Source organism: Corapipo altera, unplaced genomic scaffold (assembly GCF_003945725.1).
Source record: "Corapipo altera isolate COAL_440 unplaced genomic scaffold, ASM394572v1 300, whole genome shotgun sequence".
NCBI classification, from domain to species: domain Eukaryota; kingdom Metazoa; phylum Chordata; class Aves; order Passeriformes; family Pipridae; genus Corapipo; species Corapipo altera.
This window is the reverse complement of record NW_020885067.1, coordinates 309,944-332,221: the sequence shown is the minus strand read 5'-3', so window position 1 is coordinate 332,221 and position 22,278 is coordinate 309,944. Positions and strand designations below refer to the sequence as shown.

The 22,278-nt window shown below is 54.8% G+C and overlaps 2 protein-coding genes across 5 annotated transcripts in view; one reads left to right on the top strand and one right to left on the bottom strand.

Moving 5' to 3' along the window:
- Positions 1 to 46: 46 nt before the first annotated feature.
- On the top strand, positions 47 to 10,687 carry LRIF1 (ligand dependent nuclear receptor interacting factor 1). Of its 2 annotated transcripts, XM_027669142.1 has the most exons (5): positions 47 to 106; positions 3,443 to 3,506; positions 5,482 to 6,928; positions 7,912 to 8,190; positions 9,380 to 10,687. In XM_027669142.1, exons 3-5 carry the CDS (start codon positions 5,495 to 5,497, stop codon positions 9,833 to 9,835), a joined length of 2,169 nt encoding a protein of 722 aa, XP_027524943.1. In that variant the 5' UTR covers positions 47 to 106; positions 3,443 to 3,506; positions 5,482 to 5,494; the 3' UTR covers positions 9,836 to 10,687. The 2 variants fall into 2 exon arrangements, with proteins under 2 accessions (XP_027524943.1, XP_027524942.1); XM_027669141.1 differs by lacking the exon at positions 3,443 to 3,506 and having other exon boundaries at positions 56 to 106.
- Positions 10,688 to 16,883: 6,196 nt separating this feature from the next.
- Positions 16,884 to 22,278, bottom strand: part of DRAM2 (DNA damage regulated autophagy modulator 2) — a 13,751-nt gene continuing 8,356 nt past the window's right edge. For 2 of the 3 annotated variants that reach the window (XM_027669137.1, XM_027669139.1), the window contains exons 7-9: positions 18,923 to 19,005; positions 17,834 to 17,926; positions 16,884 to 17,167 (exon numbers count right to left, since the gene is read on the bottom strand). In XM_027669137.1, coding sequence (XP_027524938.1) covers positions 17,057 to 17,167; positions 17,834 to 17,926; positions 18,923 to 19,005 — 287 coding nt within the window. In that variant the 3' untranslated portion in view covers positions 16,884 to 17,056. The remainder of the gene's footprint in view (positions 17,168 to 17,833; positions 17,927 to 18,922; positions 19,006 to 22,278) is intronic. The other variant, XM_027669140.1, reaches the window with a different exon arrangement.

Genomic DNA, 22,278 nt, shown 5'->3' with positions numbered 1-22,278 from the left:
GAGGAGCCGTTTCCCCTCACGGCCCCGGAAGGCGCGGGGCGGGCCGGGCCGGCGGAAGCGGCGCGGGCGGGGCCATGTCCGGGAGCGCCGAGCGGCGGCCGCAGTTGTGAGTGACGGGAATGGGATCGGGATCGGGACCGGGACACTACCCCACAGGGACGGGATGGGAACGGGAACGGGACACCTCCACAGGGACGGGACTGGGACACGACCCCACAGGGACCGGGATTGGGAACGGGAACGGGACACCCCCGCAGGGACCCCGGGGAGGGCCGGGCTGGGGGCGTCGTCCTACCCGTCCCTGCCTGGACTTTGCCTGCTCGTCCCATCTCATCCCTTCCTTTCCTGTCCCTTCTCTTCCATCCCCATCTATTGTCATCCCTTCCCATCCCTCTCTTTCCTTTTCCCTTCCCTTCCCTTCCCTTCCCTTCCCTTCCCTTTCCTTCCCTTCCCAAACCTTCCCTTCCCAAACCTTCTCTTCCCTTCCCAAACCTTCCCTTCCCTTCCTTTCATTTTTTCCCCTCTCTTTCACTTTCCTTTTCCCTCCCCGGCCCTGTCCCGGTCCCGGTGCCCCCCGGCCGTTCCCGGGGCCATTCCCGGGGCCGTTCCCGGTTCGGGTCCGTTGTTCCCGTTGTTCGTTTGGACCCGTCGAGGGGATGTAAGAGATGCGAGAGAGAGGGGTTGAACCTTCCACGCTTTAAAGCCATGGAATCCTTGAGGCTGGAAAAGCCCTCTGGGACCATCGAGTCCAACCACTCCCAGCCCTGCCAAGGCCACCCCTGCCCGTGTCCCCAGGGGCCGCATCCACAGGGATTTTAAATCCCCCCGGGGCTGGGGACTCCAAACCCCCCTGGGCAGCCCCTTCCCGTGCTTTACAGCCCTTTCCAGGCAGGAATTTCCCCAATATCCAACCTGACCCTCCCTGGCTCAGCCTGAGGCCGTTTCCTGTCCCTTGTTCCCTGGAAGCAGAGCCCGAAACCACCCCCCCCCCGCCCCCCCCCCCCTGTCAGGGAATTCCAGAGGGAGAAGGTTCCCCCTGAGCCGTCTTTTCTCAGGCTGAGCCCCCCCCAGCTCCCTCAGGACTTCTCCAGCCCCTTCCCAGCTCCCTTCCCATCCCTGGACTCTCCAGGGACCCCTTTGGCACCAGCTGCTCGTTCCCATATCCCACATCCCAGTCCTGGGTTATCCCAGCCCTGCCCGTGCCAAGGGCATTCCCAGCTCCAGGCCCACATTCCCAGCTCCAGCAGGGCCGGCGGCTCGGCCCTGCTTTGGCTCCCGATGGGTTTCCCTGTCCCTGGAATTCTCCAGGAGGTGTTTGGGGTGAGTTTGGGGCTGCCCTGGGATGGCCTTGGATTCTCCCGAGGGTTTTGTGGCTGGAGCAGGATCTGCCCATGGATTGAGCCCAGGGAGCCTTTCCTGGCACATCCTGGAATTCTCTGCTCCCAGGGAATATCCCACAGAGCTGGAGGAGTCTCCAGACATGATTATTGTTGAACACAAAGTGCTTTTTGTGCCATTGTTGGAAGCTTCTAGATTAGGAGAAAACCTCAGGGCATTGGGGAATTCTGGTCAGGATTCCTGTGGATTCAACATCCACATCCCGATTTCCTTTGGATAATAATAATAAATTATTTTTATTAAGTAGGAATATTAACAATTATTAGTAATTATAGTAATTATACATAAAATATCCACAATAATAATTATAGTATTATTAGTGATAATTATTAATAAATTTCAAATTGTTTTATTAATTATTAAATAATAATTATTTTATTACCATATTCAACCACTATGTGGAATGGATACAGCTATATAAAATAAATATATAAATAAATATAAGTATACAGTTACATTATTATTATTATTATTATTATTATTATTATTATTATTATTATTATTATTACTACTACTACAATATTCAGCCAGTCCATGGATTGGATACACTTTTATAAAATAATTAGATACAAACTCCAATCCACTAATTCCACTTTGTCCCTGGGGGTGCTTTTCCAATTTACAATAAATGTTATTTTACCTCTTCCTGGATCCAACTGGTCCCAGTCAAATAAAGCCTGGTGGTTCCTCTGGAGTGGCTCAAATTCCTGATAATTTATTCCCATCCATGGAAGGCGAAAGTTGAGTCTGAACCAACATCTGACAGGGGGAGAAGGGGCCTGTTTTTCCAGGAGGGTTCATTTGTTCTGGTGACTCTGCAGGAAAATTGCAATTTGTGCCAGGTTGTCTCTTTAATCTGGTTTATTTTTGGTGACACAGCCGTGATTTCTCTGGGATTTCACATCCTCTGGGTTGGATTTGGTGATTGAATTTATTCAGGGTAAATCAATGGTTCTCATTTCCTGGAAATATCCCAAAATATGTTTGTTAATGAACCACGAGGGACAGAAAATGGAAGTTTAAATGCTCAGTATTTTGTGTTTCATGCTGCTTTAGTGAGAGGGATGAACAACAGGAGGAGTTTAGGCAATAAAATGGGTGAAAACAGAAATTCTGTGGAGCTGAGGGAGGGGAAGGAGGATGAAGAGGAGAAAGAAAACTCCAGGAATGATGGGAAACATTCTCAAGGACAACTTGGCATAAAACAATTTCTGTTATTATTTTTGTCTTAGGAAAGGGAATTTACTTGATCTTAAACCCAATGGATCCGATCTGATAATCCCCCTAAAAAGGGGATCCAAGTAGAATTTTTTTCACTCTGCTGAAGGGATTCTTAAAGATCCATTAATTCAGATTAAAGGATTCTTAAAGTTCCATTAATTCAGATTGACAGTGGCCTGAAAACTGGAGTAAAATAACTTTTAACTCTCCTCTTCATCACTCAAAAAGTGGGTGAAAATGCCTTATTTTTATTGTGGTAACGTGAAACCTGGTGATTGCTTTGTGTTTCCTGGGAAAGCCTTTCTGGTGTGAGGTTGTTACAATGAAATATTTTCCGTTTAAACACCCCAAAAATGTTGGCAATGGTCCTTCCCTTCCTCTTCTGGAGAGGTTTGAGTGGGAATTCCACTCCTCAGGATCTCAGGGAACATTTCCCTCCCTTCTCTCTTGTGTTCTGGGTTTTTTTGTGGTTCTCCAGTGCCTGAGGTCCGAGCACAAACCCCGTGATTTCCCAGACAGTTGCTGTTCTGGGCTTTCTCTTTTCCATGGACACACAAAAGCTCAGAGTTTCCTTCTGCAGTGCTGGGGCTCATCAAACCCCCCAAAACTCCCCAATCCCTGTTTGTGGCGTGGTCAATCCCAGTTTTTGGAGCCTGTTGGAGGTGAAGTGGCTCCGGGTGGGGCCATGGGGAGCGCTGGGATCCCTCTGAAGATCCTGCCCTGGAAATGCTGCTCTGCTCCTCCCTCCCTGCTTTCCTCACTGCCCCCTCTGATCTCCCCCTCCCTCCTGCCCACAGTTAGAGGTGTCCCCTTGCCTTGACAGGTGGAGGAAGGAGGTTTTCCTGCCCCTTGGTACCCCTTTGCAGCCCTAGGTAGTTGGGGTGGAGGTAAGTGCCTCTTTGCTCTCTATCAGACCAGCAGGTTCCCTGGGACTCTGCGGGAAAATCCCTCTGGGATTATCAGGGTGTTGATCCTCACTGATGGAGGGGGAGTCGAGGCTGTGGATCGTGGGGTTGTGAAGGAATTCCTGGGAGATCCAGAGCACAGGACACAAAGTGCTGCCCAGGAGCTGCTGATCTTGCTGACATTCATTGTCAGCCGTGCTGGGAGGTTCCAAGTGCTCCCAAAATCCCCTTTTTCTGCTTTCCTTGTGTTCAACCACACTGGGATTTCTGCCTGCTCTGTGTCTGAGCCAAACTCCTGCTGTCAGTGCTGCTCCTTCTCACCTCTCACTTCTGAGTCCAGAACATCGAGCTCCATTTTCTTCTCCCAGCTTCCCCCAGAACCACAGGATCTGCTGCCCCTTCTTTAAGTTTTTGGGGGTGAAAGACAGATCCGATCCTTCATGGAAGAGTCTCCTTTCTCACACATTGTGCCCCAGAAATGAGGCTCTGGACCAAAATATTGGGTGTGGGGGTTAATTCCAAGGTCACAAGGAGGGAGGATCTGGTTGGACAGACAGTGGGGGGTGTTTGGTCACCCCCCGGGCTGCAGCAGGAGCTGTCCAGCCTTGGGATGAACATCCCTGACACTTGGTGAGAAAAGGCAAAGCCTTGGCTGACTCCTGGAGCAGATCCAGCAGTGGGACACGGCATGGAGACCTCCCGGGCACAATTCCAAGCCCAAAGGACAGGGAAAAAGCCATTCTAGAGCTCCCTGCCAGGGAGGCAGAACCAGCCCCGGTGTCACCCGGGTGGGGCCGGGACTGATCCCAAATCCGTGTTTTCTGGGAGTTCATTGGTGTGGGAACTCCGTGGGGTGGAGCTGATGCCCTTGGTGACTCCAGGTGGGGTTGGCAGCTCTGCCCTTTAATCCTTCTGGATCTATCAGGACCAGGAAACCAGCTCCCAGTCCTTTGGTCCCTTCTCTCCCGACAAGGGCGGCTCTGTCAGCTCACAGTGCTCTGGGCGTGGGATTGTCCTCCCAAGAGTCCAGGAGCTCCTGAGGGAGGTCCTGCATTCGGGAAAACCCCCTTGGGGTGGGAAAGGTTCTCTGTCTTGCCATGGACTCCAAAATCCTGGCATTTGAAGCAGTCCCACCTTGACCCGTGTTCTGACAAGACTCTCTTGGTTTGAGTCCCTTCACCTGCACAAAATCTCTGTTTCCTCTCCTGGTGTCCCTTGTGCTGTTTCCATGTCTTTCTCCTCGTTTTTGAAGCCTTTTCCTTCCCAGACTGAGCCTCCTGTCCTCAAAAATGTTCAAAACCTGGTGGCATTTGAAGGTTTTCCATCTCTTTGAGGATGAATCACCTTTGATTTCTGTGTCTCAAGGATGAGCAACGCGGGTGCGGGAGTTGGTCACCTCCACCCTGTCCCACAAAGTAAACGTGTCCTGCTTCTGAATTCCTGGGGTTTTTGTGTGTGCCTGAAGTAATTTCTGCTTCCATCTTGCCATTCAACTGATCTGCCTTGTGGTTTCCTGGAGCTTTCCTGCAATTCCTGGTTCCCAGCACCACGAGGGGATATGAGCAGTAACAGGGAGACGGGAGAGGAGGCGACGGTTTCGTGTTCAGAGTAATTCCTTGTGAGGGGAAGAGGAGGATAATGTGAGGTGTTTCCTTGGGTCTTTTCAGATATTTTTAAGCTGAAAAAGATGCCATTTCTGGCTGCTGGAGGGGCAGGAATTGGGCAGTGTCTCCAGCCAGTCTGTGGTGGTGGGAGATGCAAACCTGGAATGTTCCGTGGGCAGGGCAGGAGGAAGCTCCTGAAGCTCCTGAGGCTCCTGAAGCTCCCAAAGCTCAGCTCTGTCTGGTTCCTGGGGTGGCCCTGGGGGTGCAGGTCCCTGCTGCTGCTGAGTTGAAGTGTCTGTGCTGTGTTCACTCACCCTGCCTCTCGTTTCTCTCTCTCCCCTCTCTTTGTCAAGCATCGCAGGCTGCATGTACCGAGTCCTTCAGACCACGGGACCAGATGGAAAAAACCTCCTGAAATTGCTCCCCATTTCCAAACCTTCAGGAAGCTTTGTGCCGCTAGTTCAGGCTCCAGCCATGCCAAATAGCCCTGCAGGGAACATCTCCACCCCTGTCCATCTTACCTTTAAGACCCAGCTCGGCAGTTCTGCTGCGCCTTCATCTGTTAAGATCTTCCAGTCTCCTAATTCCGGGAAGATCATTCTTACAAGGACATTAGAGAAGCAGGAGGGTGTCAGGGCAGATTCTGAGAAGGAGGGCTTGGTTCCCGGTGCCAGTGTGCAGGGCAGGGGCTCTGTGCAGGACGTGGCCGTGCCCGGCTCCTCGCCCCAGAGCGGCACAGCCTACATGGTGGTCAACACAAACCCCCTCCCAGCACAGAACCCCGGCAAGCCCCTGGTGCTGCCCTCCGGCCACCACCTGCAGATCCCGGCTGATGCCGAGGTGAAGTCTGTCCCGGCGTCCCTGCTGCCCCCGGCCATCCAGCAGAAGATCCTGGCGGCCGCAGCCACCTCTGCGTCCGATGGCTCCAAGATGCCGACGGTGATTTATGTGTCCCCCGTGAACACCGTGAGGACCCCCCAGGCCCTCTCCAAACGGGTGCAGGCCTTGTGCCCCCAGAGCAGCCCCGAGGCTCCCAGAGCCCTGCTGTTGGCAGCAGCCCCAGAGGGGGCCGGTGCTGGCCTGGCTGAGGGGCCGCGGCGCCGCCAGGCCCCCATGAAGTGGATCGTGCAGGAGGCCACTCCGCTCACCCCGTGCCTCATCCCCGTGAAATCCTCCAACAACGTGGCTTCCAAGATCCTGAAAACCCTGTCGGACACCAAGAACGTGGGAGTGAGCTCTGCCAACGTCCTGCCCCTCTGCCCCAGCGGGCCCGAGGCCAGCCAGGCCAAGCTGACGCCGCTGAAGGACAATGCCCTGGTCATGTACAACGGGAAGGTCTATCTGCTGGCCAAGAGGGGCTCTGACATCCTGGCAGCTCAGGCTGAGAGACAAACCCCCTCCTCTCCTGAGCCCTCACTCAGAAAGGAGACGCCCCAGCGTGTGGACTCCTCTGCTGTCAACCAGATCACCAGCAAAGTGGTCAACCTGGTGCTGTCCAAGAGCAAAGGGGTGCTGCTGGCCCAGACGGACCCAAACCCACGGGCAGACCTCCAACATTCCTCCCCAAACGACTCCAGAGCCGCCCCCGCGGCCCCAGTGCTGGCCGGTGCTGCCCAGCAGGATCCTGGGGCCATCCAGGGCCATCCCTGCCCTGCTCCACCCACGGGAGACACCCCGGGCCCGGCTGGGGGGGCACAGGGGCACCATGGCAGGGACAGGAGTCACCCCGTGCCCAGGGCAGCGGGGGCTGTGTCACCCCAGGGGGAGCAGGAACGGGCTCACAGTGCAGACTGGCCCAAGGTAATTTAATTAACTACCAATTAAACACCCCCTCTCAGTCTCGGGGGGGGTTTGAGCTGACAAAATGGCCTTTGAGGAGTTCATGGATCTCTGTCCCCAGGTATCCTGGCCTGGAGTTGGTTCTGGTCCATAAATGGTCTTTGTTTTCCCCACTGAGGTTGAACTGTGCAAGTGAGAAATGCAAGGAGAGGAAGGGGCCCAGCAAAGATGGGTTTTATCCCCTCCCGGGATAAATTCTCAGGAACTGGAGCTCCAGGGAGGCTGGTGGTGACTGGAGCTCTCCAAGGTGGATCCATACCCATTCCCAGCACAGCTTTGGGCTGCAGGTGGGATGTGAGGTGGAGAAGGAGAAGTTTGCAGCTTCCCAGGAGGAAAATGAGCTGGAAGAGCAGAGTTTGTGCTCCTGGCAGGGCACAGGCAGGTCCAGGCTCCTTCCTCCCATGGACCCACCTCCTTTTTGGCTTGTTCCTCACCCGAGAAATGGTTGAAATCCAGTTTATTTCTGCGTTTCCTTTCACCTCAGGGAGGAACAGCTGAGCAAAGGTGCTGCTTTCAGCTTCTACATTTGCCAAGCCCTGGGTTGTAAAGAGCAGAAGCACTGCCTGCTCCTCCCTCCTCCTCCTCTGGCACTTGGAAGGTGTAGAACAGGAAATTCTCTTGTTGCTCCTCCGATTTCTGTGCTTGCTGGTTGGACTGGATGCCTTCTGGATGCTCCATGATGGATTTTCCTTGTTTTGGGGGGGGGGGTGGGTTAAAATGGGGGTTTAAGTAATTAATGAGTGTTAGACCCGTGATAATGAGTATAATTTACCAAAATGATTCTCTGTGCTAAATGAGGCTCTTGGAGGGGGGCAGACAAAGCCAATGTTCTCCTGTCCTTCCATCACCTCTTTTCCCATATTTCTGTATTTTATCTATCTTTGTGGAGAGAAGGAGAGAGCGAGAGACGGACTGATGGTTCTCTCACTGCTTCTGTGTTTCAGATCCGGGGGGAACACATGGATTCCCTGGGAGAGCTGGAAACACAACCCCCAAAGCAGCCCCACTGGAAGCAGTACTTGGAATTAAGGAAAAAATTTGGGCTCACCAAGGAGGAGAGAGTTTACCTGAGGAGAATCCCACTGATCCAGGACTCCTGGGAGAATCCAGAGGAAAAGGGCTGTTCCAGTGACAGCCTGGAAAGGAGAAGTGATTCCTGCAGGTCATCCTCCCTGGATGTGGAAATAGGGAACTGCCTGCAGGAATGCGTTCCAGAGGAAAAGGTACCTGGGAATCTTTTCAGGGCTAAAAACCCTTGGGAAGGCATTGCCAGGGCAGGGCTGGGGGTTGTTGGGAGCCTCCCACCCTTGGATTCACCAGGAATCATTGGGACAATGGTTCCTAGGACTTGTTTGGGGTTTCTGAGCACCACCTGATGATCTTTGTGCTCATTTTTGGGCTCCACCGGAGGGAATTTGGGCAACAAATGGTTTGGGGGAGTTTGGCCTCACTGGTGGTGGCTGGACAGTGCCAGGGATGGTCCTGGTGGGAATTGGGGCCTCTGTGTCCTGGTTTGTGTTTAACCTTGTGTTTGTCCAGCAGTGCAGGGGGGACAAGCAGAGGGATGGAAGGATAATTTTGTGATTAACATAGTTTATAATTAATTAAAAATCGTATCAGTTGAGTTTGAGATCAGCCAAGTGCCATTATCTCAAGGCTGTGTGTTTATTAAACTAAATTAGAACTAATTTATTAAATTAAATTCACTCGTGGACCTGCCCAGCCTTCAGAGCTACAAATCCTTATAAACTTTGTCCTTTGTCACTGGGAGAACTTGGCTGGATGTTCCTGGAAGGGGGAACTTCCCTCCTAATGCATGGGAAGGGTTTTATCCATCCAGAGTTCAGCCAGTGTCCTGCATTTCCTTTTGTGGGACCCTGCCCGACTCAACCAAAGCTTCTCTCAGGTTTTGCTCATTCTGTGCTAAAATTGAGCAGATTTAAAGCTGCTCTTAAGATTAAACCCATTCCTGGGAGTGTCCAAGGCCACTTGGAGCAACCTGGCATAGTGGGAGGTGTCCCTGCCCATGGCAGGGGGTGGAACTGGATGGGCTTTAAGGTGTCTCCCAACCCAGCCCGTTCCATAATTCTGTGATTTAAATAACGGGATATCTGAGAGGAATTTCCCCTGGTCATGGACATCTCCTGGGGTTGAGCTTTTTGGAAATTTAAACATGGAGAATTCTGGTACATTTGGAATTTTCCCATCAGATCGGGAAGTTTTTGTCTTGCTCTTGTGTCAAAGAACTTGAGCAGCCACAGGGGATGAAGGGCAGGCCCAGCCCAGGCGGGTGTGCAGTGCCCTTCCCCTTCCAGGACGGAATTGAGTGGTCTGGAATTTTTAACCGGGAATCTTTGCCAGAAAAGCACAGAGACAGAAACATGTCCCTTTTCTCTGTTCCCACCCGTGCAGATCATTGCGGATCCGGAGGAGGATCTGACCAGGAAAAGGAAAATCAGATCCTCCCCCCTGTCAGACAGCGGGAAGAGGAGGAGAAACTCCTCCAGATCCTCCACAAGCCCAAGTTCAGAAACCACCAGTGCGCTTCCCAGGAGCATTTCACCCCCTCCAGCCTCCCCGGAGCCGAGCATTCCCACGGGATCCTCCGGAGCTTCCCAAGGGAGGGACTCGGAGCCAGGGACACCCCCAGCGGGCAGCGCCAGCACGGACTCGGAGATCCCAGAGCTGGTGGCTCCCAGAGAGGCTCCCTCCCTTCTGGAAGGTTCCTTCCGGGACGACGCTTTCCCGGCGGCTCCCCCGGACCTGGACGAGACGATCCGGGACGAGAAGATCAAGCGGCTGAAGCAGCTCCTGCGGGAGAGGGAGGCGGCACTGGAGGAGATGAGGAGGGAGATGCAACAGAGCTGAGACCCCCCTGGGCCCCGTTCCTCTGCCAGGGAGAAACCCCCGATGGAATAAGCAGCCTCATGAATTCCAGGCTGTGGGTGTGTTTGGAATTCTGTGTGGAATGCCGGGAATGGGAGACTTGGAGTGTCTGATCTCGCCCTGGGACATGGCCCGGCATGGGCAGCAGAGTTTCCATTGCACAGGGCCAGGTTTGGGGCTGGCAAAGGAATTGTGCAATCCCAGGGCCTGGTGCAGGCTGGGAAGCCCCTGGGAAGCTGTGGATGTGCTTTGGGTTGTTCTCCTCAAATGCATGAGAACTTTTTTGGTGAATCCCTGAGAACTTTTTTGTGAACCCTTAAGAACTTTTTCAGTGAATCCCTGGGAACTCATTTTGTGAATCCCTGAGAACAATTGTCAGGCAGAAGGCTGTGAGCGCTCTGTGGGTTACTGGATGTATTTAAGGGATGTGGGAATGGGACTGTCAGGCAGTGACAGTGCAGATATTTATACAAACCCTGGAGAAGGAGCCCTGGCTCTCCCTGTGGTTCCTGTGAGCCTTTATAAGGCCTTGGCCAGCTGTACAATGTGGGGCTTTGCCCAGTTGGGAGGGTGGGCTGTGGGTTTTTTAACCAGAACTCTGTCAATAATAATTTCTTCAGCCCCAGGTGGTGTCTGTAACATCCCTGGTGGTGTCTCTGGATTTGTTGTTCCTGGATGTGGCTCGTGCCACCCCCAGCTGATGGTCCCTTGGTGTGTGGGGTGGGATGACTTTGGACCCCCACTCTCTGTTGTCCGTGTCTTTGGCTCCTGCAGCTCTTCCCACAGCTCCTCCCTCTCTCTGACAACTATTAAGAACTTTTTATTTTTTCCCAGCAGAATTTGTCCCTGTTTTTTTTCCCTTTGTCCATTTCTGGTTTATGTTGAACACCAACCCCTGCTGGTTCCTCTCCCTACCAGGTCGTTGGTCACTGGGTTTGTGTTTTGTTCTTGTTCTTGTTTTCTGTGTTTTAATCCAATTTTCACCTGCAGGTTTTCATTTATTGCCCACAGGGTGTTGGTGGAGGGTGTTGCTGTGGAGGTGGGTCCTGGAGAGCTCTGCCAGCCCCATCTTCCCTGATTTTTGTGAGTCTTGACAGCGGGAAAACCTCCAGTGGATTTAGAGAGGGAAGGAAAAGGAAGTCCCTGCTCTGAAGAATCCCAGGTTTGGGTTGGAAGGGACCTTGAAGATCATTTCAAGGTGGGCAGGGACACCTTCCACTGGACCAGACTGAGGTCCAGCCTGGCCTTGGACACTTCCAGGGATGGGAGAGCTTGGATAGAAAAGCAGGCACAGAGTGGAGGGTGAGGGAGGAAGGTGAGTGATGGAAACAAACCCTTGGAGTTGAGGTTGAGCTGCTCTGTGAGGGAGAAGTGGTGGGACCAGCAGGTCAGGGCATCCATGGGGTCATTGTGTGTGCAGAGAGAGTTTGGGGGCAGAAATCCAGTTGGGCACAGGAAAGCAGATTAATTAAACACTTAATGAAGGGCTGGAGAGAGAAGGATGTGGCTGAATTGGACAGTCAAGTGTTGAGGGAGGGACCAGGGGTTGGACTCTGATCCCAACCCAGGATATTCCATAATTCTGTGGCCACCACAGGTGTGGGACCCACAGTGGTAAATGTGCAAAGCAAAGGGGACAATTCCACGGGATTTGGGGGAAAATGTGGGGTTTTGACCAGGCAGTGAGGACAATTCCTGTCTGCTGTTCCTGGGACGGGTGGGAGAGGCCCAGGTTTGGCCAAGGCTGTCAGAGATGAGTCAGCAGTTCTGTGGGAAAGGTGGGAATGCTCCCTCTGTGGTTGACCTTGGCCCATCCCAGGCTGCTCCCACGCTCCCCTCCCATGGGATGGGGGAAAGGACAAACCCATGGAGTTGGGGCTTGAGCCAAAGGCACTTTGGAAAAGCCACATCAGGAACTGGATCCCCGTGCTGTCAGCGGGCAGAGGATTGGCCACTTCCAGGCTCTCCGTGTGTGTGATGTTAAATTGGGAAGAGAAATCCTGGGACCGAAAATGTCGCTGCCTCCTCCTGCTGCCATCGGGCTTTTATTGCTGAGCAGGACCTTGGATGGCTCAGAAAATCCCTGGGATCAGGCTGGGAAAATGGTCCTGGCTGTGTCCATCTCAGCTTCGTGTCCATCCCCAACTTCTGGTCCAGTCCCAACTTGTCCATCCCTGACTTCTTGTTCTTTCCCAACTTCTTGTGCATTCCCAACTTCTGGTCCACTCCCAGCTTCTCGTCCATCCCGAGATTCTTGTTCATCTCCAACTTATTTTTCTTTCCCAACTTCTTGTTCATTCCCAACTTTTTGTTCATCCCCAACTTCTCATCCATTCCCAGCTTGTCCACCCACCTTCTGGTCCATCCCGAGTCCTGGTCTGTCCCCAGCCTGCTCTGGGGTCACACAGTGGGAGGAGGAGGAATCCTGGATGTCCCATGGCTGCTCCAAACATGGGGGTGTCACTCCCACATCCCAGACACGGTTTTTGGGATGCTGGAAGGACACCGACTCCATCCCACAAGATGTGAAGAGGTGGGAACCAGGAAGGAGGTGGAAGCAGCCTCATGTCTGGTGCCTTCTGACAAACATCTTCCCCTGTTTTCCAAGATCTCCAAAGAAATTTAATGAAGCGAAGATCTCCTTCCCTCTCCTTTCCCTGGAGGATTCCAGCACTGACATTCCACAACATCTGTCTCCCAGAAGCTCTTCTGCCCAACTTGAGGGGTCCATTGGCCTGAGTTGTCCCTTAAATGCTGAAAACTGGGAGAAGAATCCTTGCTGCGAGGTTGGGATGGAACGTGACCAGTAGGATTTGGTGGAAAAAAAGTGAATGGGCTGTTTCCAGTCTGATTCTGGAAAACCCCTGGTGCAGATCAGAAGGACAAAGCGAAGCCAAGTGTGGAAGAGATAAGAGGAGCCTTCTTGGAATGACATCCATGCAATTTGGGAGAGTCACTGAGAGCCAGGAGAAGCCCCTCTGAGGGGGAAAAGTTGTTCCAAACAGAGCAAAGGGGCTCCCAAGAGCCAAGGAAAGACCTGGAGGTTGTTGGAGCTGCTCCTCACCCGGACTCATCGTCACAGGTCATCAGCACGGGTTTGGTTTTCCTGCCGTTGTTCATCCCTGGGCTCCCAGGATCTGTGAGGAGTTTCCAGCAGGAACAGGAGTTCTGGGAATGCTGGCTGTGCCCCCGCAGGGACAGTCCCTGGGGGCAGGAGGTGCTGCAGTTCCACACTGGGACAACTCCAAGTACTGATGAAATCCATCGATTTAGGCCATGAATTAAAACTGTTCCCTTGAGCAAATACTCCGGAAGAATCCGTGGAAAACCTTTTGGGAGTTTCGGGTCCCAAGAGCAGAGGGAGCAGCAGGGGCTGGACAGGACAGGCTGGGGGGCAAAGCTGGGGCTGAGCCAGGCCCAAGGTCACCCGAGCTGGGCAGGACTGGCCTGATGTCCCCGCTCAGCTGGGGACAACCCCCCACAGCCCTTCCCAAGGCCTGTCCCAGACATTTGTGCACCCAGAGGATCGTTCAGGTTGGAAAAGACCCTCCAGAGGATCAAATCCCACTGGAAACCTGACACAGGCAAGCCCAGCACTGAACCAGACACAGGCACTGGGAGCAACTGGGAGTGGCTTTTGGGGTCTGTGCAGGACACCTGATCAGGAAAACCCCCTGGAGGAGGCCCTGGACAGGCAGGAGCCACCAGTGTCACATCCACAAACCCCTCAAGAGGGGCTTCACCCACCCAGCACAGAGGGGCAGAATCGACCCGGGAGGTTCTGGGATGTGTCGATGGGGATAAATTCCCTCTCCAGGAGGCGGAGGAGTCAACAAGGAGCAAGGGCTGTGCTGGACCTCGTGTTCACCCCCAGGAGGGGCTGAGGGAACATGGAATGGTGGAGTTGGAGTTCCTGGGACAGTGAGGACGGCACAGTAAACCCTGCCCTGGGCTCTGGGAGAGCAAAGTTTGGCCTCTGCAGGGATCTGCTGGGCAGAGTCCCATGGGATAAAGCCCTGCAGGGAAGAGAAGCCCAAGGTTGACATTCGAGTGTCACCTCCAGGCTTGGGAGCGACGCAGCCCAAGGAGGAGGAAGTTGGACAAAAACACCTGGGAGGGTGAACATGGGGCTCCTGGACAAACTCCAGCAGGAAAATGAAGCCTCCAGAGGGTGAAAGGAAGGACAGGCAGCCCGGGAGGAGAAGAGAGAGCTGGGCTGAACAGGCTGGGCCAGGTCAGGAGAGGTGGAGCTCTGGTGGAGTTGAACCTGGCCTGGGACGTCAAGGCAACAGAAAAGCTTCTGTTGGTGACAAGAGGAAGACTTGGGAAGAGGAAGACTTGTCCTTCCTCCGGGAGGAAACAGGGCCTGGAGGAGGCTGAGGGTCTCCAGGGTGTTTGTGCCTCAGCCCTCCCCAGCACCAGTGCAGGACTGCAGAAGGAAGGACCGTCCACAGCAGGAGAATCCCAGAATCCTGGAGGTTGGAAAAGCCTTCCAGGACCATCGAGTCCAACCTGTGACCATCCCCACCTTGTCCCCCAGCCCAGAGGACTGAGTGCCACGTCCAGGCATTCCTTGGACACCTCCAGTGGTGGGGACTCCAAACCTCCCTGGGCAGCCCCTGCCAAGACCTGACCACGCTTTCCAGGAAGAAATTCCTCCTGATGTCCCACCTACCCTCCCCTGGCACAGCTGGAGGCCGTTCCCTCTCCTCCTGTCCCTTGTTCCCTGGGAGCAGAGCCCGACCCCCCCCGGCTCTCGCCTCCTATCAGGGAATTCTGGAGGGAGAAGGTCCCCCCTGAGCCTCCTTTTCCCAGGCTGAGCCCCCCCAGCTCCCTCAGCTGCTCCTGCTGCTCCAGACCCTTCCCAGCTGGACCCCTTCCCATTCCTGGACTTGAGAAGATCAGAGAGACCATCTAAGGATCCTGAAGGTGCCCAAGTCCGTGGGACCTGCTGAGCTGCTTCCCAGGATCTCGAGGGAGATGGTGGAAGTTCCTCCTCACTCCCCATCACATCTGAGGAGTTGACGCAGTCTGGGAAGTTCCCACAGATGGGAAAAGGGGAAATTTGGCCCCATTTTTAAAAAGAAGGAAGAGCCAGGGCACTCCAGGGCAATGAGTCTCACGGTGGTGCCCGGCAAGGTCATGGAGCAGATCCTTCTAGAAGCTGCACATGGAAGATGAGGAGGTGGTTGGTGACAGCCAACCTGGCTGCTCTGAGGGCAAATTGTGCCTGAAATGCTCTCGTGGTGTCACCTGGGAGTGACAGTGCTGGAGGTGAGGAGAGAACAATGACACCATTCCTTGGGCTGGGGCTCAGCACGTGGCACTGTCCCTGTGACACTGTCCCTGTGACACTGCCCCACGTGACACCGCCCCACATGGCTCTGTCCCTCGTGACTCTGTCCCCCTGACACTGTCCCCATGACACTCCTCTCCGAGCTGCAGACATGGATCTGTGGCTGGAGTTCTGTGGGTGAGGACCTGGCTGGATGGGGACACTCAGAGCTGTGCCCGTGGTTCAATGCCCATGTGGAGCCCAGGGACCAGCGGCTCCTCAGGGCTCAGTGTGGGACTGGAGCAGTTCAACCTTTGTTGGGGTCACGGACAGTGATTGAGGCACCTCAGGAGGAGCTGATGGCACTGAGCTCTGTGTGGGGTCACACCGCAGGGAAGGGATGGTACATCCAGAGGGACCCAGACAGGCAGGAGAGGTGGGACCGTGCCAACCTCATGAAGTTCAGTGAGATCAAGCACAAGATCCTTCCCCGAGCTGGAGCAGCTCCAGGCACAAATCCAGGCTGGGGATGAAGGGATTGGGAGCAGCCCTGGAGAGAAGGACCTGGGGGTGCGGGGGGACGAGGAGCTCAACGTGAGAAGCTCCATCAGTGGACAAGGGAAGGGCCACAGGTGTCGTTTGTCTGGACTTCCATAAATGTTTGACATAAATGTTCTACAGACCTCAACACCTCCTGTCTGAACTGGAGAGAGGTGGGTTCCGTGGTGGATTGTCCCATCCAGAGGGAAGTGGTCACTCAGAGTCCTGAAGGACAGCAGTGACAGTGCTGCCCTTGAGGTCCATCCTGGGCCCAGGGGGATCTCACATCATCCCTGAGGACACAGAGGGGTCGGGGCCCCCGGCAGGGCTCAGTGACCCCGAGCTGGGGGTGCAGGGACACACTGAGGGACGGGGCCACCCTGAGGGACCTGGACCAGCTCCAGGAGTGGCCCCTGGGATCTCAGGAGGTTTCACAAGGGCTGGTGCTGCCCCTGGGTCAGGGCAACCCCCAGGGATCCATCCAGGCTGGGAATGAGCAGCTGGAGCAGCCCTGGTGAGAAGGACCTGGGGGGCTGGTGGGGGAGAGGCTGGACATGATCCCATGCCCTGGGCTGATCCCACAGGGATCGTGGGCAGTGGGGAGGGGGGATCCTGCCGCTCTGCCCCCTCAGGTGAGACCCCCCCCGCACCAAAAGGACGTGGAGCTGCTGGAGCAAGTCCAGAGGAGGCCACGGAGATGATCCAAGGGCTGGAAAACTTGTCCCATGAGGAAAGGCTGAGAGTTGGGATTGCTGGAGAAGAGAAGCTTTGGGATGACCCCATTGTGGCCTCCCAGGGCCTGAGGGTACCAACAAGAACTGTGGAGAGGGGCTGGGAACAAGGGATGGAGGGAAGGACACAGGGAGTGGCTTCAAACTGCCAGAGGGCAGGGACGCATGGGATACTGGGAAGGAATTCTTGGCTGGGAAGGTATGGAGGGGCTGGGATGGAATTCCCAGAGAAGCTGTGACTGCTCCACCCCTGGAAGTGTCCAAGGCCAGGTTGGAGCCACCTGGGACAGTGGGAGGTGACAGGGGTGGAACTAGAAGGGCTTCCAGGTCCCTCCAAACCCCAACCATTCCATGATCCCGTGAAACTTGGAGCAGGTCCTGGCTCAGCCTCACAGGGGGCTGGGCGGGGGCTGGAGGCTCCTGCATCCAGAGGGGCTGGAGAGAGGGGGGTGGGGGCTGAGGGGGAGTGATGAGGACACAGAGCTCGTTATTCCCTTCATTTAATGCTCACTAAGGCAGAAATGTCAGGACCAGGCCTGGCTCCGGCAGGTCGGGCACGGCTGGGGGGGAACAGGACTCTGGCTTGAGATGGCAGAAATGCTGGGAAGGACCAACTGCTGCTGCTGCTGCAGGAATTCCTGAGTTCTGAGAGCTCCATCAGACGCTCCCTGGGAAGAGCAGCCCCTGCTCCTCAGCCCCAGAGCCCAGGGGGGGGACGTGGTGGAGGGTCCGTCCTTGTAGAGTCACCACAGCCCCCAGGGACACCTTCTGGGGGAATTCAGGGAATTCTGGTCAGGGCCTCACCCCTGCCCCAGAGATTCCCTGCACTGGGAATTCTGGTCAGTGCCTCATCCCACACTGGGAATTCCGGTCAGTGATCCCCCTGCACTGGGAATTCCAGTCAGTGCCTCCCCTAACTGGGAATTCCGGTCAGTCAAAACCAGTTCAAGTCAGTTAAAGCCAGTTAAAACTAGTTTATGCCAGTTGGAACCAGTCGGAAGAGTCGAAGTAAATTAAAGCCAGTTAAAATCAGTTAAAGGCATTTGGAGCCAGCTGAAGCCAGTTAAAGTCAATCAAACCCAGTTAAAACCAGTTAAAGCCTGTTAAAACCAGCTGAGGCAGCTGAAGCCAGTTAGAGCCAGCTGAGGTCAGTTAAACCCAGGCCAGGCCAGTGTGGTGCTGGCCGTGGGAGCAGAGCTAGGATAGAGCTGGGGTTCCCTCCATGGATCCTCCCTGGATCCCACAGGGATCCTCCAGCCTGGCATGGCCCTGCACTGGCTCAGGGCTGGACTGCGTCACCTCAAAGGTCTCCAGCCCAGAGGATTCCCCAAAATCTGATCTAAGTTGGGCATAATTTGGTCCCACCTTGGACCCAAACCCATCCCTGCCCCCTGCCAGGCAGGGCAGGAGCAGCAGCTCCGTAAATTCCGTTACCTGGAAGTCCCGGATGTAGGTGAGGAAGAAGCTGAGGAAGGAGAAGGCCAAGGACCACTCGGAGACAGTGCTGACCATGTGCAGCGGGTATCCCTGTGGGGAAGAGGGGGAATCGCTGGGAAAAGCTGCTCTGGGAGCTGCTGTGACACAAAATGCCTTGGGACATCCCACATCCCACTGGAGAACACAGTTCCTTAGAGCCTTCAGGAATGAAGAGTGGGAATGGCCAGGAAAACCTGAAGGCTCAATCCAGAGCTGGGCCTGAGCAACAAACTTTCCAGCTCTGGGGACAGGAGGGATTGATTGGAATTTACAGTTGGAGCTCCAACTGGTTTGGGATTGATTTAAAGTCACACTTGGAGCTCCAACTGTTTTGTGGGAGCAGAACTTCAGCAAGTTCTGCCACAGGTTGTCCAGAGAGGTGGTTGTGGAATCTCCATCCCTGGAACTGCCCAAGGCCAGGTTGGAAAAACCTGCTCTATGGGAAGCAGCCTGCCTGTGGAATGAGGGGGGATTGAAGGTCCCTTCCCACCCAAACCATCCTGGGATTCCAGGATTCTGGAGCCCCTCTGCTCTGGAGCCAGGCTGGGAGAGCTGAGAATGTTCCCCTGGAGAAGAGAAGGCTCCAGGGACACCTTGGAGCCCCTTCCAGGGCCTAAAGGGGCTCCAAGAGAGCTGGAGAGGGACTGGGGACAAGGGATGGAAGGACAGGACACAGGGAATGGCTTCCCACTGCCAGAGGGCAGGGATGGATGGGATATTGGGAAGGAATTCTTGGCTGGGAGGGTGGGGAAGGGCTGGGATGAAATTCCCAGAGAAGTTGTGGCTGCCCCATCCCTGGAAGCGTCCAGGGCCAGGTTGGAGCAGCCTGGGACAGCGGGAGGTATCCCTGGGATGGTGGGAGGTCTCCCTGCCCGGGGCAGGGCTGGGACTGGATGGGCTTTGAGGTCCCTTCCCACCCACTCCAGCCTGGCATTCCAGGACTCCAGGGAGCTCCTCTCCCCCCCACACCGCGTTTGGAGCTGCAGGAATGTCCCCCCATTCCCCCAATCCCACTGGATCAGTGTCCCATCCCCCCCCAGGCCTTACCCTGTCCCGGGGGTCCCAGTGCAGCCTCTGCTCCAGGCCGGATCCGTAGCGGCCGCTGTAGAGGAGCCCCGAGGACACGGACACTGCGGAATGTCAAGGATGGGGCAGGGACAAGGATGGGCCTCCAGGAGCTTTAGGCCTGGCTTTGGAAGGGTCAGGGAGAAGGATGGGTATCCGGGGGCTTTAGGCCTGGCTTTGGGCTCGGACTGCTCTCTATGAGGCTCCTCCAGGGGAGGAGCAGCGCTGGGGCCATGGGCCCTTCCCACCCTGGAGCTCATCCCAATCCATCATTTCCTGTCCCATCAAAGGGTCAACTCAGCCCTGCACCCACCCCCTTGTTCTCTGGGAGCTGCTCCTCCTCATCCCTCCCCAGTCCTCGTGTCCTCATGGAAGCACAGCTCCTTATCCCTGATCCCAGTGTCCTCATGGAAGCACCGGAGCTGTGACCAGCTGGCAGCACTTTCTGAGCACCTGGAATATTTTCAGGGGTGTTTTCCAGGCTCACGGAGCCCAGATCTCTTTCTCCATTGGCTTTTCAGCCTCCCAACCACTTGGAATTCTTGCCTGGTGGGTCCCAGGCTGGAATTCTGTGCCAGCTTTCCTTTCTTAGTCAGGATTTGGAACTCTTGGGATTTCAAACAGCAGCCAAGGGAAAAACCCCCAGTGACTCCTCATTTAATCCCAGACCTGGATCTTTCCAGACTCTAATCCAACTTTTCCAACCCCTTGTCCAGGGAAGGAAGCCAGGGCTCCTGCCTTTGCCAAGGAAATCAGGCTAATTTGGAGCCAATCTGATTTCCCAGCCCTGAGGTATCAAACCCCATCCACGGTCAATGAGATCAAACCTCCAGAGCCTCTTGATGGGGAAGGACTTGTTTGGGTGGGGCTTCCCAGCACAAACTGGGAATGCAGACTTCCAAAGCTCCCTGAAAGTGGCTGTGAGTGGTTTGGAGCTCTGGATGCTCTGAGTGCAGGAATTCCCCAATTCCCTGGGAATTCAGATGCTCTGGGAGCTCCTGGTCACTGATGGGGTGGGAGGAATTGGATTATTTTCCAGATGCCAGTGTCCAGCTGGAGCATCCCATCCCAGGCCTGGCTTGGGGCACAGCTGGGACCAGTCCCAGTCTGGGAGCACTGGGAGCACGGGAGGTGCTGATGTTCAGGCAAGAACCAAATAGATCTCTCCAGAGGACTCTCCCTCCAGTGTCCTGCCCTCGCTTCTGCCTTGTTTGCTTTCAAAGGCAGCACCCTGGAAAATTCATTTTTAGTATTTCCTAATTTATATTCATCTTCATTCCTTAAATTCTCCTTTTGTGGTTGTTTCCTGGAAGGTGGTTCTTTAAATGTTGTTTAAATGTTCTCTGGGAAGATACAGTGGCTCCCACTGTCCAGCAAATATCAGTTATTCCATTTAAACCAGGATTAATCCAAAGGAAAAGCTGGCCAGAGGAGGCAGCTCCCTAAAAACGGAACCTTTTGGGCTGGGAGCTCTGGATGCTGAGCTGAGTGCAGGAATTCCCCGATTCCCCGGGAATTCAGCTGCTCTGGGAGCTCCTGGTTCCTGATGGAGTGGGAGGAATTTGATCCCGGTGACACAAACCCCTCTGGTTCCCCCTCTCCTCGTTAGTGGGGCACTAATGACCTTCTGGGGAGGAGAACCTGGAGAACCAGGGAATTGCTGAGGCTGGAAAAGCCCTCTGGGATCGAGTCCAACTGTTCCCCAGGTCCCCACTGGCCCCCCAAGTGCCACATCCCCACAGTTTTTGGACACCTCCAGGGATGGGGCTTCCAAACCTCCCTGGGCAGCCCCTTCTGGAGCTGTACAACCCTTTCCATGTAGGAATTTTCCCCAATATCCAACCTGCCCCTCCCCTGGCACAGCTGGAGGCCGTTTCCCTTTGTCCTGTCCCTCATTCCCTGGATCCCCCCTCCTGTCAGGGCGTTCATTTAGAAAATTACTCTAATTTCTCTCTTAGAAAATTATCCTAATTTCCCTTTTTCCCCCATCCCGACTCACATTATCCCACATCCCTATTTCTCCAGCTTCCTCATCATCCTGGTCACACCACAGGGCTTCAGGAAACCTCTCCAGGCTTGAGGCCTGTGGGGTTTTGGGATGTGGGATTGGAGCTGAATCCTCCCTTTCAGTTCCCCCTGCTTGGCTCCTCCGGGCTCAGAGCCCCAAATCCCATTTGCAGGGATCCCTCCAAAGATTCCTGACAGGGACAAGGAATCTCCAAGTTTCCTGGATGATTTCCCCACTGTCTCCCAGCCCCCTCAGCAGGGAGGGATTCCTGCCTTCTCCAGCCTGTTCCTCACTATCCCAGCGTGATTCCCAGAGCTCAGGGAGCTGCTCCATCCCCAGGAAACGGGGAATGTGGGTCAGTGCTGGTGTTGGCTGCCAGCCTGGAAATAAGTGGGATTGCTGGGCATTAAATCAGTGGCCTGGATCCGGGGAAGTGTTTAAGCAAAGGCTTTGCACTCCTGCCTTTGGAATGTGGATTCCAGAGTTTTGGAGTGCTCCTGTTTGACATAGAGCTGAGTCTTCAATTTCAAACACAACATTTGGAGCCATCAGGGTGGTTCTGTTTCCTGACTCCAGTGATTCTGGAGAGGGAAAAGGCCTCTTCTGGCACACATGGACAACAGGGAATGGCTTCCCACTGCCAGACGGCAGGGAGAGATGGGATATTGGGAAGGAATCCTTCCTGCTACGATGTGGAGGCCCTGGACTGGATTTCCCAGAGGATGCCCCATCCCTGGGAGTGTCCAAGGCCAGGCTGGAGCAGCCTGGGATGGTGGGAGGTGTCCCAGCCCAGGGCAGGGGTGGGATGGGATTTAAAGTCCCTCCAACCCAAACCATTCCAGGATTCCCTGTTTCCCTGAACCCCAGAGCTGTTCCAGCCCTCAGGGTCCAAGGCTGAGGGTGGTGATGGATTCCAGAGCCGAGGGAATGCTGGAGGGAATGTCTGGCACAAACCTCTTGTGTCTGGACTGCAGGATGGGGGGGGGGGGGGGGGATCAGAGGCCAAATCCCTTCGGACTTGCCCTTGGAATGTGTACTTCCCTTTCTCCCCATCCTTCCCCACTTACTCAGACCCCCTGGTGATAAATCCTGATTTTTCCTATTTCCAGTCTCTGGGAAAAGGGAGGACAAAGGCTGGGGGCCATTCCTCTTCCCTTGATTTTAGTGGGGGGATATTAAAAGTACTCCATTTTCCTGTATTCCCAGTTGGAATATGGAACACAGCACAGGCTGAGCATTCCAGGTTGGAATAACGAACACAGCACAGGCTGTGTATTCCAGGTTGGAATACAGAATCCAGCATGCTCTAAGCTGCACACTCCCAGCTGGA

Bases quoted from the DNA above. Each gene is read 5' to 3' on its own strand.
- LRIF1 (XM_027669141.1), top strand. From the start codon at position 75: ATGTCCGGGAGCGCCGAGCGGCGGCCGCAGTT. The intron at 107-5,481 runs GTGAGTGACGGG...CTCTTTGTCAAG, and splicing joins GCCGAGCGGCGGCCGCAGTT to CATCGCAGGCTGCATGTACC. The intron at 8,191-9,379 runs GTACCTGGGAAT...CCACCCGTGCAG, and splicing joins AATGCGTTCCAGAGGAAAAG to ATCATTGCGGATCCGGAGGA.